The sequence below is a fragment of the Phyllopteryx taeniolatus genome, chromosome 7, assembly GCF_024500385.1.
Source record: "Phyllopteryx taeniolatus isolate TA_2022b chromosome 7, UOR_Ptae_1.2, whole genome shotgun sequence".
NCBI classification, from domain to species: Eukaryota; Metazoa; Chordata; class Actinopteri; order Syngnathiformes; family Syngnathidae; genus Phyllopteryx; species Phyllopteryx taeniolatus.
In genome coordinates, this window is record NC_084508.1 from 30,382,284 (window position 1) to 30,403,276 (window position 20,993).

Genomic DNA, 20,993 nt, shown 5'->3' on the forward strand with positions numbered 1-20,993 from the left:
CCACATTTTTTTCCATATACAACAACCTATTTGGAATCGATAAGAACATTGAGAAGGAATCGAATGGATGAGGAATCGATAATGGCATCAACATTGATAATTTCTTATCAGTTATCATCCCTGTGTGTGTGTGTGTGTGTGTGTGTGCATGCATACGTGTGACAGACAGAAGAGAAAAAGACAAAAAATGTTAATTAGATGACTACCATGCTGCTGGCTGTCATGTATGTATTTACTTCAACCACATGAATTCACAACATTTAAAATGTATTAATAATGTTGAGCTTCCACCGCATACAGTACCTTAGGCCCTTGAATATGGCATTGGACAATAAACTTTAAACACGCAAGACTCAAATCTCAGCATTTGTGTTTCCAATGTGGGCCAATTAGTTGTTTTATTTTACATGATACCTTCAAATAACAAAGGAGAAGTACGATGATTTAATTTTGTGCATGGGTGCATATCTCACTCTACAAATGCCTGGAATGCTAGAAAAGAGTGCAGACAAAGACACCAGCCATACCACAAGACCAGAGGTTGTCTGGCCTCCTGAAAATAGTCCAAAAATGCCACAAAAATGTTAAGTGGATAAATGAAGCTCCCTGATTTTAGAGATACAAACTATATTACTAGGATGTCCTTGAATACAAACAAAATGTCCATTACATCAAATATTGCAAGCTGACCTTAGTACTCCCAACAGGTTGTTACAATTTGCCCTTTCTTCAGGTATTCATGTTTAACAGTTATATTTAAAATATAATATTGTTAGCTCTGCTTTGGCTCCTCTTCAATGTACCATTTCAGCAAAGTCGAAATCAAAGCTGTGGTGAAGGAAGGACTGTTGTATCATTTGATATAATTTCCCTTCAGTTGGACTTGTCCTCTGAGGTTACTTGTTTTTGTTTTTTTACTTGGAAAAAAAAGTTTTGCTCGAAATGTAAGTTATCGAATTCTTTCTCTTTAAGTGTCAGATAAATCTTAGACAAATCAAAGTATGAAGTATTTGATTGTCAGCTTAGTTCTTTCAAAAGCACTTTAGTCAACAGTATGTATTCCTTTTTTAAGATGTCCTATTATTCATTTTGGCCTTTTGTTTAGAAAAAATATGCAACTTCACATGGAAACAACAGCAAAATAAAAAGATATGCGGTCTTATTATACATACACAGTATCGAATGTCAGGCTATGATTTTGTTATTTTTGTATTTTAATTGTGGTCTTTTTTTTCTGTCTTTAGAATATTCTATGTGTCTCATGACTCACAAGATTTAAAGATCTTCAGTTACATTGCACGAGATGGGCACAGCAATGTCTTCCGGTGTAACGTTTTCAAGTCCAAAAAGAAGGTGAGAAGCGTCCCGTTAAGTTTTGAACTGTGACTTGTCACGACTAAGGAGGTTGTGTTAACCTAAACTAGAAAAGTTATAATTAAAAATGTTTTATTGTTTTCCCCCCTCTAGCTATTATTTCAACAAAGCGACTAGGGAGTTGAATTCCTGCTAACAGATAACATTAGGTGGCAGGGTGGCCGACTGGTTAAAACATTTGCGGACTGGTGAGCACATCTGCCTCACAGTTCTGAGGACTGGGGTTCAAATCCTGGGCCCGCCTGTATGGAGTTTGCATATTCTCCCCGTACCTGCGTGGGTTTTCTCCGGGTGCTCCGGTTTCCTCCCACATCCCAAAAGCATGCAGGGTAGGTTAATTGAAGATGCTAAATTGCCCGTAGGTATGAATGTGAGTGCGAATGGTTGTTTGTTTATATGTGCCCTGCGATTGGCTGGCGACCAGTTCAGGTGTACCCCGCCTCTCGCTAGGAGATAGCTGGGATAGGCTCCAGCACGCCCGCGACCCTAGTGAGGATAAACGGAAGATTAAGATAACATTAGCGGAATTATTTTCACAATTTTCCATATGGCGAGCCAAGTGGATGACAATTACTGAGTTTATCGTGTTAAACATGGTCCCCCATTTATACATTGTACAAGTGATTTATCAACATACTTGACTCTTTTGAAATTGCCAGAAGGGAAACTAACAGAAAGAAAAACTTGTTTTGAATAACGTTACAATTTGTTTTTTTGATGAGCAAAGGGGTAAAATCGATTAATAACAATCTGGGCATTTCCACCAAAGGGTGTACTCACTTGCCAGCGTTTTAGACATCCATGGCTGTGTGTTGCGTTAATTTGAGGGGACAGATCGTTTACCCTGTTACACAAGCTGTACACACACTCCATTGTAGCAAAGTGTAATTTCTTCACTGTTATCCCATGATTAGATGAAGAAAATATTTTTTAAAATGTAACCTACCACGCATGTTTTGGGGATGTGGGAGGAAACCGGAGTACCCGGAGAAAACCCATGCAGGTAGGGGGAGAACATGCAAACTCCACACAGAGGAGGCCAGGATTTGAACCCCGGTCCTCAGAACTGTGAGGTAGATGTGCTAAACGGTCGCCCACCGTGCCGCCATTTTATATATATATATATTTTTATATTTTTATATATGAGCATGGTATATGGTATATATTTTTTTACATACCGTATTTTCATGACCATAAGGCGCACCGTATTAAAAGGCGCAGTCTCAGCTACGGGGTCTATTTCTGTATTTAACAGATACATAAGGCTTTTCTATTATTGGGCGCAGGCATGGTAAAACATACGCTAGCTTAAAGCATACGGTAGCATGCATGCATGCTAAAACAATGTTTTTAAAAAGGCAGCGGGAGCAAAACTGAGTTCGGTTGTACTTTATTGAAGTATTTAACAATGTACTCACGTTATTTTTTGATCAATCCTCATCCACAAATCCATGAAAGTCCTCATGTTCTGTATCCGAAATGAACAGCTGGGCAAGTTCTCAATCAAACACGATAGGTTACCTCTCGTACTCGTCGGAGTCATGCGGCTCCTCAGAAATGATGCCGGCTTTTACGAAAGCTCGAACAACAGTGCAAGCAGACAGGTTAGCCCAAGCATCCACAATCCATTCACAAATTGTGGCGTAACTCGCCCGGCGCTGCCTCCTAGTCTTAGTAAAGCTGTGTTCGCCATCTGTCATCCATGGCTCCCACCCCGCTCACTTCACTTGGAACGCCCTGTTTACACGGATGTCCAGCGGTTCGTCAAGCCTCCCGGAATGATGGCAAGCTTCCTCACTTGCTGCAGATGGCAGAGTTATTGCACTCAGTCGAATGGTGACTTGAGACGCTACTCCCGGCTGTTGTTTGCTCATTAATCCATTGCTCCAGTTGGTCTTACAACTCAGGCCACCTCGCCTTGTTTACGCGTTTTGTTTTTCTTTTTTTTTCCACGGAAACTCAGCTTCGTCTTCTTGACTTGGCGAAGATCGTTTTCCTTCTCCCTCCACTTGCGAACCATGGATTCGTTGATCTTGAATTCTCTCGCGGCTGCTCGATTCCCACGTTCCTCCGCGTAACTGATAGCTTGCAGTTTAAACTGTGCTTCGTAAGCGTTTCTTCATAGGTGCCATTTTCGGGGGTCCTTAGCCAAACCTATGTTGTTTTGCACAATGCATACCTCGCCGCTATATCCCTACTGGTATAACTGATACTTTTTAGATAATGTAAAAAACACTTCATATTGCATATATAGGACAGTAAGAAGTGCAACCAACCTCCATAAATATATTATTTGTGGTACAACTGTATATTTCTCTCTCCTGACCCAACAGAGTCAGGCCATGCGCATTGTCCGCACTGTTGGTCAGGCATTTGAGGTCTGTCACAAACTGAGTATGAAGAATGCACATCAGAACACAGATGGACAGGTGGACTGCCACAGTGAAAATAATGGCAACAACTCCTCCATTACAGGTAAGCACAACATGAAACAAATGCAATTGCGCCATAGTATGCAACATCTTAAGGGATGCAGTATGTACTTTGATACTACTTTTATATATATATATATATATATATATATATATATATATTTTAAATATATATATATATATATATATGTAATTTATATATATATATATATATATATATATATGTATATATGTATATATATATATATATATGTATATATGTATATATATATATGTATATATATATATATGTATATATGTATATATATATATATATATATATACATGTACATATATATATATATGTACATAACTCCCCCTATTAGTCTGTTAATAAAATTCTGGTTTGACTGTACATCCCAATTTAGTCATCATGCAAGATATCAACCAATTAATCTATTCAAGTAGGTTATATATTAATTGATAATGATTTTTACTTGGTTGTGTTTATTTGTGTCCACCCATGTGTGCCTGTGTACATCATGCGTACATGTGTGCATGCAGGAGTGCGTGCTCATCCACCTGTATGCATGTGTCTTTTAGTTGGCTCAGGTGGAGAGCTAACAGGAGGAGCAGAGAATGCTACAACTGCTGCAGAGGAGACAGACATCGATGCTGATGAGACAAATCAGCTGCCGGTTGCTGACGAGCTAAACATTAATAGAGGGGTGACAGATCTGGATGCCACAGCCAAGACATCAGACCTCAACCACTCAGAAAACATGGTAACAAGATTAGTGCTTATTAGCTGTTCTGCTGACTTACGGAGCCCATTTCTATTCAAGCTTATTTCAGGATCTCTAACACTCAAATGGTTAAAAAAAAATAATTGAGTACGAAGTTACTGGTGGTAATGTTTGGTGATTTTTTTTATTTTTTTCGGAGCAAAAGCATGACTGAAATGTCTTGTGCAAGATGCTTGACGTAACCTTGAGTTAACGTTTTAGTCAACACTTTGTCAACAGATGTTCTTGAATTAATTTTAATTTTACTTCAATAAGCCTGGCATATACTGTTGTATTTTCAAACTTTAGAAATTTTCTCATGCTCTTCATAAGTATTTTTACATAATCAGAATCATCTTTATTTGCCAAGTATGTCCAAAAAACACACAAGGAATTTGTCTCTGGTAGTTGGAGCCGCTCTAGTACGACAACAGACAGTCAATTTACAGAACACTTGGAGACAGAAAGACATTGACAAAAAAAAAAACCAGTCACTGAGCAGTAAAGGGTTGCTAGTTATCTGGTAATGCCGGTACATTTATTTATTTATTTTGACAATTGTGCAAAAAGATGCAGAGTCCTCTAGCACTTAGAGCAGTTCGAATGACTAATATTGCAATAGTCCGGTGCAATGACCATTGTGCAAAGGGCGCTGAGACTTCAAGGAGTGTATGCGGTTTAAAGTGACGAGTAGTGCGATAATCTGGGACAATGTTGGTTGTGCAAATGTTACAGATACTCCTCAATCAGTGTGCAAATGGAGCAGATGCTACTCTGGCATGAGTGGCCAGTATATGCAAATAGTGCAGCATGGTGAGACAACTACAGTGAGTGCACGAGTAATACATAATTGGCCCCACAGAAATGTGTCAACGAACTCAAGTAAAAAAATTGCCAGCATGTTGTAATGGAATTCTAGGTCAGGTGTTTAAGAAGTTGATCGCAAGAGAGAAGAAGCTGTTGGAATGTCTACTAGTTCTAGTTTGCATTGATCGGTAGCGCCTACCTGAGGGAAGGAGCTGGAAGAGCTGGTGACTGGGGTGCGGAGGGTCTGAGAGGATTTTGCACGCCCTTGTCTTAGTTCTGGCAGCGTGCAAGTCCTCAATGGTGAGTAGGGGGGTACCGACAATCCTTTCAGCAGTTTTGATTGTTGGAGTTAGTCCTTTTTTGTAGCAGCACCAAACCAGACTGTGATGGAAGAACACAGGACTGATTCGATGACCGCTGTGTAGAACTGTCTCAGCAGCTTCGGTGGCAGGCCGTGCTTTCTCAGAAGCCGCAGAAAGTACATCCTCTGCTGGGCCTTTTTGAGGACGGAGTTGATGTTGGTCGCCCACTTCAGGTCCTGAGAGACTGTTCCCAGGAACTTGAAGGTCTCGACGGTTGACACAAGGCAGCAGGACAGCGTGAGGGACAGCTGCGGCGAAGGATGCCTCCTGAAGTCCACGATCATCTCTACAGTCTTGAGCGTGTTCAGCTCCAGGTTGTGTCGGCCGCACCACAGCTCCAGCCGCTCTGCTTCCTATCGATATGCAGACTCGTCACCGTCCTTGATGAGGCCGATGACACTGGTGTCATCTGCAAACTTCAGGAGTTTGACAGTCGGGTGCGCTGAGGTGCAGTCGTTCGTGTAGAGAGAGTAATGTCTCAAAGTAATCTTTTTCTTGCTCATGAAATGAATATTATGGTATTGACTGCTCACATTTTAAGTATTAAATACATAAAAATACGTTAAAAAAAGATTGATAGCAGGGGCCCGTTATGCCAAGGGTTTACCATTGTTGTTGCATCTCTCCTTCCTCATACCCGAATGTTTCAATGGCTGGATTTACACCCCATGGTTCAAGTAACACAATTGTGCTTGGGTATGTGTCATGGGAGGAAAAAAATTACATGGACTTGGATATCTTCCGGTCATAATCAGGCCTCTTCTAAATGTCGATAAACAAAATCTGATACATATTGGACACGTTATGTGCCATGTGACTGCGGAAGTGACAGGTCAGATAAACCCTGTCAGTGCACGTTTTATGTCATCGTAATAATACACTGATTGATGACACCATCATCTGGACAAACAAGACAAAGACATTGAAATATACAAGCTGTAAATCTAAAATACAGCAGGAAGAATACATATATGGTCTTCATATGGTACATTAAAGGTTTGTCGCTCAATAAATAATTGCAGGCAGCGGCAATTGGAATAATGTGGAGGTTGCACTCATTTAAATCAGTGGGGGGGCAGTGTCAGCCCAGGTCAATTATTTGGTATGTAATTTTTAATTTAATATTATGATACTGACTTAACATTTACTTTTGTGTAGTTATTTACATGTAATTTTGACAACTAATCATCATAAATCTCTTTGTAAGTTCATAAACATGTAATATAGACTATAAAAATTAAACGGAAAAATCATGTCAGTATAATAAGTGTTCGTGTTATTTCTGAATTATCATCAATGCTGCTCTAAAATGAAATAGAAAATTGACATTAGCATGTTGATGTACTGACAATGTTTCTACATGTATTTCTCTGACTTTTACAAAGATCAGCCACAAAAATATCCATCTCTTAAAGCAGGGGTCAGCAACTAAGGTTGGCCATGGGCCAGATGTTTTCCTGACAATTTAATTGCGGGCCGAAATTACATTTTCATCAGGCAAACCCTGCTTTTCCTACCCCAAATATAGTGTTCAAAAATGTAATTTAATTCACGGTTTCATTTAAAATAAATGAATTGGCTACATGCTGTTATTACTGTGTTACTGCTGCGGCCCGTTACGGTGCCGTGAAACAATACTTATTATGAACAGTAACCTGTTCATAATAAGAGTGCTGTCTTTAATCACTTTTCAGACTTAATGGTTCAATAATTTCCATTTAAAAATCCTAATTAATGTACCGTATTTTCACGACCACAAGGCGCACCGCATTAAAAGGCGCAGTCTCTGTTACGGGGTCTATTTCTGTATTTAACGCAAACATGAGGCACGCCGTATTATTGGGCGCAGGCATGGTAAAACATACGCTAGCTTAAAACATACAGTAGCATGCATGCATGCGAAAACAATGTTTTTAAAAAGGCAGCGGGAGCAAAACTGAGTTCGGTTGTACTTTATTGAAGTATTTAGCTATGTACTCACGTTATTTTTTGATCAATCCTCATCCACAAATCCATCAAAGTCCTCATCTTCTGTATCCGAAATGAACAGCTGGGCAAGTTCTCAATCAAACACGCCAGGTCAGTCTCGTTGCCGTGCGGCTCCTCAGAAATGATGCCGGCTTTTACGAAAGCTCGAACAACAGTGCAAGCAGACAGGTTAGCCCAAGCATCCACAATCCATTCACAAATTGTGGCGTAACTCGCCCGGCGATGCCTCCTAGTCTGAGTAAAATTGTGTTCGCCATCTGTCATCCATTGCTTCCACGCCGCTCGCAACTTCACTTTCAACGCCCTGTTTACACGGATGTCCAACGGTTGGAGTTCCTTAGTCAAGCCTGATGGCAAGCTTTCTCACTTGCTGCACATGGCAGTTATTGGACTTACTCGAATGGTGACTTGAGACGCTACCCCCGGCTGTTCTTTGCTCATTAATCCATTGTGGCCCGAGTTGGAAGACCAACTGTTTGTTTTTCTTTTTTTTTCCGCGCGGAAACTCAGCTTCGTCTTCTTGACTTGGCGAAGCTCGTTTTCCTGCTTCCCCCACTTGCGAACCATGGATTCGTTGTTCTTGAATTCTCTCGCGGCTGCTCGATTCCCATGTTCCTCCACGTAACTGATAGCTTGCAGTTTAAACTGTGCTTCGTAAGCGTGTCTCTTCGTAGGTGGCATTTTCGGGGGTCCTTAGCCAAACCGATGTTGTTTTGCACAATGCACACTCTGGCGCTACATACCTACTGGGGACATGGCTTTAGTGTCCTCCTTCACGCACCCTTCCCCCTTTACGTCCGCATGCTGTCCTCAGCCACGTCCGCTTTTCCTCTGAAGAAGAAGAATCACTTTTTATTGTCATGAACAAGCATGCATGGAGCAGGGGGCAGCTGAAGGGCCCGGGGAGCATTTCGGGGTATCAGTGTCTTGCTCAAGGACTCCACAGCCGTGAGTCTGGAGGATGTTGGCGGATGGTCCAGTCGGGGTCTTAAACCGAGGTCCCCCACGGTGGCAGGCGATGATCTTAACCATTGGGCCACGGCTGCCCAGCCGTATAAGCAGCGTGTCGGCAGGAAATCCGCCCAGTCAGTCAAGCGGTCAAAAAAAAGTCAAAAAAAAAAAAAAAAAAAAAAGGTCAAGAGGAGCGCTCATCACACAACAACATAAATAGATGTTGGAACTCGGTGCACACATAAGGCGCGCCGCATTATAAGGCGCCCCGTCCTTTTTGGAGAAAATGTAAGACTTTTAAATGCGCCTTATGGTCGTGAAAATACGGTATTAGTTATTTAAATGACATTTAGGCCCACTGTAATGATTGATTTTTCCCGAAATCAATATAAATCAATAGGAAATTTGTGACCGAAACCTTGACTCTTTGGTAGTTTGCCTATATGTTAGTTTCATTAGACGAAAATGTGATGTTTAAGCAGGCTATTTTCAGATTTTTCAATGGCAGCGTCTGCTCGAGCCGTCTCATTCCTGACCACGCCGAGAACAAATTAATCATCTGATTTACATCAAACTTTACAGAAAACAAGAAAAATAAAATGTCATTACGTCAATCGACCTGTCGATCATGTCGAAAGCCTATGAATGTTTGATGCTGAAATTGAGGAACCTTTTGATCTTTGTAGGAAGTACAAAGAAGAGTAGGACGAAAAATAAGCGTTCATCCTACCTGTGTTTATAAATGCCAAGCCAACTTGTCTCATCTGCAACAAGGTTGCAGCTGAGACGTTAGCTGCACGAAGCAGAGGTCCACTTCTTAAAAAGGGGGACCACCACCCGAGTCTGCCTATCCAGAGGCACTGTCCCCGATGTCCACGCGATGTTGCAGAGGCGTGTCAACCAGGACAGTCCTACAACATCCAGAGCCTTGAGGAACCCTAGGCGAATCTCATCCATCCCCGGGGCCTTGCCACTGAGGAGCTTTTTAACCACCTCGGTGACCTCAACCCCAGAGATAGGAGAGCCCGCCTCAGAGAACCCAGACTCTGCTCCCTCGTGGGAAGGCGTGCCGGTGGAATTGAGGAGGTCTTCGAAGTATTCTCCCCACCGGCGCACAACGTCCCGAGTCGAGGTCAGCAGAGCCCCATCCCCACTATACACAGTGTTGGTGGTGCACTGCTTCCCCCGGAAGTCTTTCTCCATGGCCTCACCGAACTCCTCCCATGCCCGAGTTTTTGCTTCAGTGACCACCAAAGCTGCATTCCGCTTGGCCAGCCGGTACCCATCAGCTGCTTCAGGAGTCCCACAGGCCAAAAAGGCCCGATAGGACTCCTTCTTCAGCTTGACGGCATCCCTCACCGTTGGTGTCCACCAACGGGTTCGGGGATTGCCGCCACGACAGGCACCAACCACCTTACGGCCACAGATCCGGTCGGCCGCCTCAGCAACGGAGGCGCGGAACATGGTCCACTCGGACTCGATGTCCCCCGCCTCCCTCGGAACTTGAGCAAAATTCTGTCGGAGGTGGGAGTTGAAACTCCTTCTGACAGGGGATTCCGCCAGACGTTCCCAGCAGACCCTCACAATACGTTTGGGCCTGCCACGTTGGACCGGCATCTTCCCCCACCATCGGAGCCAACTCACCACCAGGTGGTGATCAGTTGACAGCTCCGCCCCTCTCTTTACCCGAGTGTCCAAGACATGCGGGCGCAAGTCCGATGACACGACCACAAAGTCGATCATCGAACTGCGACCTTGGGTGTCCTGGTGCCAAGTGCACGTGTGGACACGCTTATGCTTGAACATGGTGTTCGTTATGGACAATCCGTGATGAGTACAGAAGTCCAATAACAGAACACCGCTCGGGGGGGGAGGGGGGAGGGCATTCCAATCACGCCCTTCCAGGTCTCACTGTCATTGCCCACGTGAGCATTGAAGTCCCCCAGCAGAACGATGGAGACCCCAGTGGGAGTGCTCTCCAGCACCCCCTCCAAGGACTCCAAAAAGGGTGGGTACTCTGAACCGCTGTTTGGTGCATAGACACAAACAACAGTCAGGACCCGTCCCCCCACCCGAAGGCGGAGGGAGGCTACCATCTCGTCCACCGGGGTGAACCCCAACGTACAGGCGCCGAGCCGGGGAGCAATAAGTATACCCACACCTGCTCGGCGCCTCTCACCGTGGGCAACTCCAGAGTGGAAGAGAGTCCAACCCCTCTCGAGAGGACTGGTACCAGAGCCCAAGCTGTGCGTGGAGGCGAGTCCGTCTATATTTAGTCGGAACTTCTCGACCTCACACACCAGCTCGGGCTCCTTCCCAGCCAGAGAGGTGACATTCCACGTCCCTAGAGCCTGCTTCTGTAGCCGGGGATCGGATCGCCAAGGTCCCCGCCTTCGGCCACCGTCCAGCTCGCACTGCACCCGACCCCTGTGGCCCCTCCCACAGGTGATGAGCCCATGGGAAGGGGGACCCACGTTACCCTTTCAGGCTGTGCCCGGCCAAGCCCCATGGGTGCAGGCCCGGCCACCAGGCGCTCGCCTTCGAGCCCCACCTCCAGGCCTGGCTCCAGAGGAGGGCCCCGGTGACCCGCGTCCGGGCAAGAGAAACCTGAATCCATTAATTGTACTCGTCATAGGGGTTTTCTGGAGCCGTGCTTTGTCTGGTCCCTCACCTAGGACCTGTTTGCCATGGGTGACCCTGCCAGGGGCATAAAGCCCCATACAACTTAGCTCCTAGGATCATTGGGACACACAAACCCCTCCACCACGATAAGGTAATGGCTCAAGGAGTTTGAGTTGATTCAGTGTACAAATCTACAACAGCTGCGACCCCCACTCCTGCATCGCGCCAACGGGGCAAGCGCAGAGGTACCCGAGCTAGGCTAGTGGCTAAACCACACAAGCTGTCCCTCCATCGTGTTAGTCAACGTAGGCTCTCTGGACAACAAGCTGGATTACATTCGACTACTATGCTCTACCCGGAAGACTGTGGGAGAATGCTGCGTTTTTGTGTTTGTGGAAACATGGCTTCACAGCAGCGTTCCAGACGGCGCCATTCAGCTCGACCATCTAGCATGGTTCAGAGGGGACGGAACTCTCACGGGAGGGAAGACTCGCGGCGGACTGTGTTTTCATCAATGGTGCCGGGACGCTATCTTGGTCAGTCAACACTGCTCACCGCTACTGGAGTTTATGGCTCTGAAGTGCCGGCCGTTTTATTTACCGAGGGAATTCACTGCCATACTGCGTGTGGCTGTCTATATTCCTCCAAACTCCAGCAATAACAGGAGTGAGGCACTAAATGAGCTGTACCATCAAATCAGTGAACAGCTAACAGCCCACCCAGATGCTTTCCTCATCCTAGCTGGGGACTTCAAGAATGCTGACCCCAAGGCTGTGTTTCCAAAACTCTACTCAAACATTGACTTTCCAACACGGGTAAATAACACTCTGGACAATGTCTTGGACCCCCTGAGAGGGGCCTACAAGACCCTTCCCCTCCCCCACCGCGGCGCCTCAGACCATCTCACTGTTATGCTATTGCCAGCTTACAGACCACTGGTTAAAGTCTCCCAACCAGTTAGGAAACAGGTCCGAGTGTGGCCAGAAGGGTCCCTTGAAGCAAGTCTTCAAGACTGTTTAGCCACCACAGACTGGACCATGTTCAAAAAGGCTACGATTTACCACTCCAACACAGACCTTCAGGAGTACTCAGACTATTTCTGCCTACATCAGCAAGTGCATGGATGATGCACGACCACTATGTCTATCACTGTCTGTGCTAATCAGAAGTGATAACTGTCGGGGGAGGTCTGAAGACAACTGAAGGTCTGCAAGACTGCTTTTAGATCTGGGGATAAGGAGGGCCCGAGGAAAGCCAGAGCCAATCTCTCCCGTGGCATCATGGAGGCCAAGAGGGAGTACTCCAGGAAGATTGCCCACCACTTCAGTGACAGCAGGGACACCAGGAGTCTGTGGCGTGGTATTCAGACCATTACTGACAGTGAACCCTCACCACAGACCTGCGACAGCTCCACCTCCCTGCTAAATGAACTAAATGACTTCTTTGCTCGCCTTGAGGCACACAACAGCACCCCTACACACAAGACTCCTCCCCCTCCTGGCGACCAAGTGCTGACACTGACCCGGGACAGCGTGAAAAGATCTCTCGACAGGATCAACACACGAAAAGCCCCTCTGCCCACCTGAACTCTGAACTCCTGAACACCTGAACTCTGATGCACACACACTCACAAACACACACACACACGCATCAATACACACACACAACGCACACGCACACACCAGACTCCGGGTCGCACCAGCCACTCTAGCAGAATTGGGGTTTTGTCATCTAATTTTTATGTCTTATTTGCATTGGTTCTCTGACCTTGACTCTGATGCAGTCCCACCTCCACCTTAAATTCCTCTGTCACACCTACAGCACACCTCACCACTGTTCTGCTGCCCTCATGCCCTGTACTATTCTAACATACTTCTCTGCCACTCCAGACTTCTGCATGCAGTACCACAGTTCCTCTCTGGGTACACTGTCATAGGCTTTCTCGAGATCTGCAAAGATAGAATGTAGCTCCTTCTGAATTTCTCTGTTCCATCAACACTCTCAAAGAAAATAATTCATCTGTGGTGCTCTCGGTACTCTAACCTCGGCGTTGAAACCATACTGTTGCTCGCAAATACTCACTTCTGTCCTGAGTCTAGCCTCCACTACTCTTTCCCATAACTTCATTGTGTGGCTCATCAACTTTATTCTTCTATAGTTCCTAGAGCTTTGAACATCACCCTTGTTCTTAAAAACGGGCAACAGTACACTTTTCCTCCATTCCTTAGGCATATTCTCACTATTTCCACCTACCGTCCTGCTGTCGTCAGGTGCCGTGTTCGGCTGTGACATTATGTCACCAATAAAGAGGGTAAGTTGACTTGTGTGCTTATTTTTATGATTATAGTTCATAATAACCATTCAATTTTGAAATTAAGCCTCCTAATGTGATTTAACATTGTATAAGCCAGCGGTGTCAAACTTATTTTTGTCAAGGGCCACATTGTAGTTATGGTTTCCCTCAGAGGGCTATTACGTCTGTGAACCCATATAAATATATGATGGCCTCATATTATTACACTTACACTACAAATTGATGGATAACTTGTTTTGAAATCAGAAGCCAGTAAAACATTGCTTGTTCTACTATTAATCAATTTATTTTAAAAGGGGGATTGGTAACAAAAAATGCTTGCAATATCTTAATGTTATTAAAAGTGAAGACAATTTGCGGTTTTGGTATTTTAGCAAAATACATGAAGTCCACACACATGATTTTCTCTCGCGGGCCACGTTTAATGATCCTGCGGGCCTGATCTGGCCCCCGGGACTTGAGTTTGACACTTATAAGCTTTCACTCCCTCAATTTGTTTGATTCCTTATGGCGCATCCATTCAACAGGCCCACAGCGTCTGAAAGCTGAGAGATGGGCCTTATTATTCAAGTTTTGAAGCCTGATTTTATATACTTAGTGATTTTTTAAAAAACATTTCTTTATTTTATTTTATTTATTTTTTTCATTCAAATTTGGTATGCTTGTTAAAATTACTGGGAGCATTTCCTGCCGACACGCTGCTTATATAGAGGAAGGCGGACGTGACAGGACAGCATGGGGAAGTAAAGTGGGAAGGGTGGGCGTGACAGAAGACTCTAAAGACACGCCCCCAGTAGGGATATAGTTCCGGAATGTGCATCGGTTTGGCTAAGGACCCCCGAAAATGGCAACTATGAAGAGACACGCTTACAAAGCACAGTTTAAACTGCAAGCTATCAGTTACGTGGAAGAACATGGGAATCGAGCAGCCGCGAGAGAATTCAAGATCAACGAATCCATGGTTCGCAAATGGTGGAACCAGGAAAACGAGCTTCGCCAAGTCAAGAAGACGAAGCTGAGTTTCCGTGGAAACAAGGCGACACCGCCCGAGTTGGAAGACCAACTCGAGCAATGGATTAATGAGCAAACAGCCGGGAGAAGAGTCTCTACAGTCACCATTCGACTGAGTGCAATAAATCAGAGTTTGACGAAGGAACTCCAACCGCTGGACATCGGTGTAAACAGCTTGTATGTGTAGTTGTGTGTTTCATTAAAAATACCATAAAATTCCACTCTGGGTCGTATTTTGTGTGTTCTGAATTTAAGTAAACCTCTGTAACCTAGGACTCAAACTGTCGTAGAGTGTAGCAACTTCCATATTATGAGACTGATTAAAAAGGTTTGTCGTCATTTCACCGAAAGTTAAACTTGAAAAATTTGACGTGGTGCCCTTTTCGAGACATTAGTTTGATTTTAACAATTAAATCAAAATTACCATAAACCGGAAGGAATGCAAACGTTGCTCCCGGTTATTACTTTTCCTAAATTAATTACAATTCTTATTTTATATATAATCGCTACACTATTTTGGGTTTTCATGAGTCGTCAGGATGTTTACACTTAAAAGGTTTGGCTGTGGGATCAACAAAACTGCTGCTTCAAGACAAAATAGCAGTCACAATTTACTATTGTCTTTATTTTACACTTTTAGCAGGCTTTAGTGCTTTTGCGTTGACATGAAGGCAATTAGGGTGATTTAAAAAATACAAGCAAAATACATGTAGTGAATATACAGTATATGTAATGAAAATATCTTTATCTATGGGCACTGGAGATTTCATATTCATTAAGTGATGAGACCTCAGCTAAATGGAAAAAAAAAATTTCTGAATAGGCAGTCCCACATATAGCAGACTTGTTTTGCAAAGTCCAAAAAAAGTGCCCCCACTAAGTCAGGGAAGAAGAATGCAGTTTTCCTTATCCTTATGTGTAAGCATGATGAGTCTGCAATGACTAACCATCACACCAGTCTTCATTTTGTGTTATTACTCGTGGTGCTACTGCAATGACCTATTTTCTCTGCGGAAATCTTTCTGATCTGCACGTTTGATAAGACAGTTCTGTCATCAAAATCTTATAATTTGCAAGATGCCTTGAACTAGAACTTTAAATTTCACATTATTAACCAGTATGTCCTCACTGCGGACAGTGGGGATGTCGATAAGTCTCAAACTATCAAAATCATTGTAATTCTTTGCACAATTTGTCATCACTTGACACATTAGCTTATTTTGGCTTTACTGATTTATTTTGGGCGGCACAGTGGCCGACTGGTTAGAGCGTCAGCCTCACAGTTCTGAGGACCCGGGTTCAATCCCCGGTCCCGCCTGTGTGGAGTTTGCATGTTCTCCCCGTGCCTGCGTGGGTTTTCTCCGGGCACTCCGGTTTCCTCCCACATCCCAAAAACATGCATTAATTGGAGACTCTCAATTGCCCGTAGGCATGACTGTGAGTGCGAATGGTCGTTTGTTTCTATGTGCCCTGCGATTGGCTGGCAACCAGTTCGGGGTGTACCCCGCCTCCTGCCCGATGACAGCTGGGATAGGCTCCAGCACGCCCGCGACCCTCGTGAGGAGAAGCGGCTCAGAAAATGGATGGATGGATGATTTATTTTGAGCATGTTCCCAAAAAGTAGATAATTAGCTCAGAGAGTAATGCAGTGTTAAACTGCAAGTTCTGTCTCAAGTGCGTAAGTTTATAAATAATTCATTTTAGAACGACAGATAAATTATTTCACAGCAAAGTACACTAATGCCTAACTGTGATTGGCTGGTGATTATTTCAGTTTATACCCACCCATCCAAAGTCAGCTCCAGAATTGGCTCCAGTGTGACCCTGAACGGGACAAATGATATATAAAATTAATGGTTGGACACACTCTCAAAGCATGTTTCAGCTGTTCTTCACTGTGCATAATCCACTTCATTTTAGAACAGCTGCTGCTTCACAATTGTCTCAACATTGACACAACTTTTAAATGGCACCCACTTTGCCACTCATCACCTCAGAGCGAGAGAGACTCCTCACACTTCCATCATGACATTAAATTTATTTCTCCCTATTTGGTCAAACTGATCACTTAAGCCTGATTTATCAAGATCCCAAATAGCGAGTGCTGAATTGTGTTTTCGCTCTAATAGATAACGCGTGCTGTTGTTTGGCGTGCTTTTCATGATTTACTATGATTGCCATCTCTTATTTGGATTCAAAACAGTGGCCCCTAAATTGCGTGGTCATCACTCTTAACAGATTGCGCATACTGGTAGCCACAGGTGTAAAAAGTTGCTCCAAGACTAAACAGTGGATATGAGAGACCAGAGTTATTACTACTTGAAATCTCTTCCAATCATACTACGTCAGCACAACGTTCAGTTTTTTTGTTCCTTCTTTCTTATTGAATTCAAGTAGTGTAAATCTTCAGATAAGCAACGAGTTCTGTGGGGATTTCGGAGCAGTTTGTATCTATAAGGCCACTTTATTAGCCAATTGTACATGACTAGGACTTGTAGCCCGGCTTTTCATCTGGATCGTTATGGTTTTGCACGCCGGCATCCCGTGTCCTGTATTTTAAAGAGGGTTTGTGCTTTCGGTACCTCTAAGGGTTTTCACCATGGAACATTTGAGGGCTCAACCGCAAAATGAAATTTGAAGTGATGGAATTGGAAGTGGAAAAGTGAAACAAATATATTACAGAAAATAAATTGATTATCCCGATACTTTTGGGGAAGCCAGCAACTGTATAAAAGACATGCCTTGTTTGATTTAATTCGCCCCGAGTCCCCGAGTGTATGTGCCCATCCTGCATAATATTGAGTTTAAAATTTGGGACAGCACACCTGCTTTGGGAGAGCGCAGCACCAATTGATACAGTGCACTAAAATGACAAAGACGTACATAAATGCAACAAAATGCAAAGTCGAAAGGAGTTTTGTCGCAGGTGATATTGACATGAGCTTGTTGAGGACTCAAATACAGTACACCAGACCACAGGAATATTTGGAATTGACTTATACTGAAATAACTGCTATGAGTCCAATAACAAACAGGTGAATAGCAATGCAGTTAACTGCAAAGTCCAGATAAAGAGCAGTTACCTTCAAAGTCCAGATAAAGTGTCTCTGAAGATTGGGAAGGAGTTTGAGGCCAGGTCTTGTCATGGTCTGTAATCTTTTTTTTTTTTTTTTTTTTTTTTTTTTTTTTTTTTTTTTTTTTATAACACTACAGTGACTTGCTCAAGGGAACATCATAATTACAGGTCAAAGCAAGATGAAATTTTTCTGTAACATGTATCTACTCAAAGGAGAAATTGTGTAAAATAAAAAAAGAAATTGTTCTTTAATAGTATTTGTTTTCTTATAAATTGCCGCTTTAAAAAGCTGTTCAACCTGTCATGCTGAATTCATTAACATCAGGACAGATACCGTAATTTCTCGTGTATAATACGCACCAGTTGTGATGATGAGTGTCAGATTTTAAATGACAAAAGTAACTCCTGGGGCCTGACCCCGTGTGGTTGAATGATGGCAGATGGCATTTACAATAAATTTTAATTTCAATACAAACAGAGAGAGTATGTCAAACTCTTCTGTTTGACAAAACTGTTGTGCCATCATACTGCACGACTAAACTGTCAACCTGGAAGGTTAGAAATAAAGGTACATTAAATAGTTTAAACACTTTGTACTCCGTCCCCCGATACTGCGCCAAGGTCACCAAAGAGTAGCATTGGCTCGGGAGCTGCATGTTGCCAACATCTGAAAAACAGTATATTATTGTTCACACATTATATGACATTAAAGAGTTACTGCAGCTGCTGAGCCCAGTAGCTCTCGGTTGTCAAGTATACCTACCGAAGCACAAAAAGGGTCTCTCAGATGAATGAAAGTGTGGCGTCTGACTGGCTGCCAATCAGTGTTGCAAACGAGTTCCCTGTGCAGTATTATTGATCTTTTTTGTAGACAATGTCTTATCTGGCCATTAGCATTCCAGTCGCCTCTGTCTATGTCCCTTAAATAGCACGTCATTCCATTTTGTTGAACATGCAAAACTAGAAGTGTAATTTCAGATTGAATTCCAAGTTTTTAAAAATGTGTGTTTTAAGCAATCTCTGACATACACAGCTACTAAAGATAGCTGCCTTGCCTTGCTTCCACCCGACCTTTCAATTTTTTTCCATTAACTAAAAGATCCCACTCAGACTGGCTATCAATCATATGTTACTCTCACGAGGAGCAACTCTGGTTTGCTTATGTTATCATGTGACACCAGATGGTGCTTAAAATGAAAGCTCTGAAAACATGTCCTTACACAAGATGCCAGCATAGCATCTCTATTTGTCCACATTTATATGAATATAAAATCCATTTAATTTGGAAAAATGTGCCCCTCACTACTGACACACAAATAATGAACCAATGGATACACGTATGTGGTGTGCTGGAACAACAAGTGCATACACTGACCGCTTCCGCATTGTTGCTTCTAAACTTTCTTCTTCAAGGCATTTTAAGTGGTGTTGGAAAATTAGTTGCAATAAATTTTAATTTAATTTTATTGGCTATTCTATTTATTTCTTTGCACATTCAGTTCATCAACTTTATCTCTCCGTGTGTTGTGACAGATTTCAGAGGAAGCGTCCTTGCTGATGTCCAGCCCCAGGTTGCTGCTCCCTGCATCAAGTGTGCTTTCACCTGGCACTCCCTTGTCTGTTCACCATCAGATCCAGCTGCTCCAACAGCAGCTTCAGCAACAGCAGCAGCAAACACAAGTCGCTGTGGCACAGGTGGGTTTGCTTTAAACATAAAGCTTTAATTTCATATTTGACTGGCCCAGAAAATGTGATACAATCCTTCAATCAATTTATTTATATAGCTCTTTTCATACATTAAAATGAGATAAAAACATAATTAAAATAGCAAGAAATATACAAGAACCCACCCCTGCCATTCCCACATATAGACACAAAACATACCCACACAAACAGAAACACCAACACATACACACACACAGCATATATTGATTCATAGTGTAGAGACATGGCAAGGCACTGAGGATCCTGGGTGAGGAAAGACAACTTGTGGGAGCCATCCACACCGAGAAGTGCCACAGACCGCAGCCACAGTGGATGCCGCCACAGGGACCACCATGACCTGGGTAGAACAGGATGGACTCTTGACATTGCGCAGAGCCCACCACTCACCACACATGCCAGGGGAAACTGCAGGATGAGATCCCCAGGGACAGACCAAACACACCTACCAGCGTGGAGTTTTCCATGAGGAGAGACTGGAGTTAAAAAGTTAAAGACTAAAAGACAATAGAACAGGATTTAAAAAAAAAACGGAAGGGCAATAATAAATATAATAAAATAGGATAAAAAATAATGAAGAGATAAATGAATAAATAAGTAATAAATAAATGTCTAAGTAAATAAAGTGTGAGAAGCTCGGTCATCTGGGATGAAGTGTTCACACACACTGGGGTCGACCAAAGACACGCTGAAGAGGCTGCGTCTCCCGGCTGGCCCGGGAACGCCTCGGGATCCCCCCCGGAAGAGCTGGATGAAGTGGCTGGGGAAAGGAAAGTCTGGGCATCCCTGCTTAAGCTACTGCCCCCATGACCCTAACTTGGATAAGCGGCTGTTCCAAAGGCTCAAGCCATAGTGGCTGAATGCGGCCTCTTCGTAAGTTTTTGTTCTGTCCGTTGGAATGATTGAAAGGCTGGTGCCAAAAGACCTCAGGACCCATGAGGGTTGAGATGATAACAGCATATCAGATAGATATAATGGCTCAAGACTGTTAAGACATTAAAAGAAATTGTAAAATAACCTTAAAATCAATCCTAAAACACATGGGGAGTCAATGCAGTGATCTGAAAACCGATGTAATGTGTTGCCGCCCTACTTGAATCTAATTGCACACCTCTGAAGTTATACACGGCGGCACGGTGGCCGACTGGTTAGAGCGTCAGCCTCACAGTTCTGAGGTGCGGGGTTCAATCCCCGTCCCCGCCTGTGTGGAGTTTGCATGTTCTCCCCGTGCCTGCGTGGGTTTTCTCCGGGTACTCCGGTTTCCTCCCACATCCCAAAAACATGCATGAATTGGGGACTCTAAATTGCCCGTAGGCATGACTGTGAGTGCGAATGGTTGTTTGTTCCTATGTGCCCTGCGATTGGCTGGCAACCAGTTCAGGGTGTACCCCGCCTCCTGCCCGATGACAGCTGGGATAGGCTCCAGCACGCCCGCGACCCTAGTGAGGAGAAGCGGTTCAGAAAATGGATGGATGGATGGATGAAGTTATACACCTCTGCAGGATAGTTTAAAACTGGGTGGTTTAGCAGCTGTCAACAGGCATTTACACTCATAATTAAACTCAAATT

The 20,993-nt window shown here is 43.7% G+C and overlaps 1 protein-coding gene across 4 annotated transcripts in view; it reads left to right on the forward strand.

The window, feature by feature from the left end:
• Window positions 1-20,993, forward strand: part of LOC133481211 (carboxyl-terminal PDZ ligand of neuronal nitric oxide synthase protein-like) — a 139,816-nt gene that overhangs the window by 56,981 nt on the left and 61,842 nt on the right. For 3 of the 4 annotated variants that reach the window (XM_061780312.1, XM_061780314.1, XM_061780316.1), the window contains 4 exons: window positions 1,245-1,353; window positions 3,708-3,849; window positions 4,350-4,570; window positions 19,236-19,397. In XM_061780312.1, the coding sequence (XP_061636296.1) occupies window positions 1,245-1,353; window positions 3,708-3,849; window positions 4,350-4,570; window positions 19,236-19,397 (634 nt within the window). The remainder of the gene's footprint in view (window positions 1-1,244; window positions 1,354-3,707; window positions 3,850-4,349; window positions 4,571-19,235; window positions 19,398-20,993) is intronic. The other variant, XM_061780313.1, reaches the window with a different exon arrangement.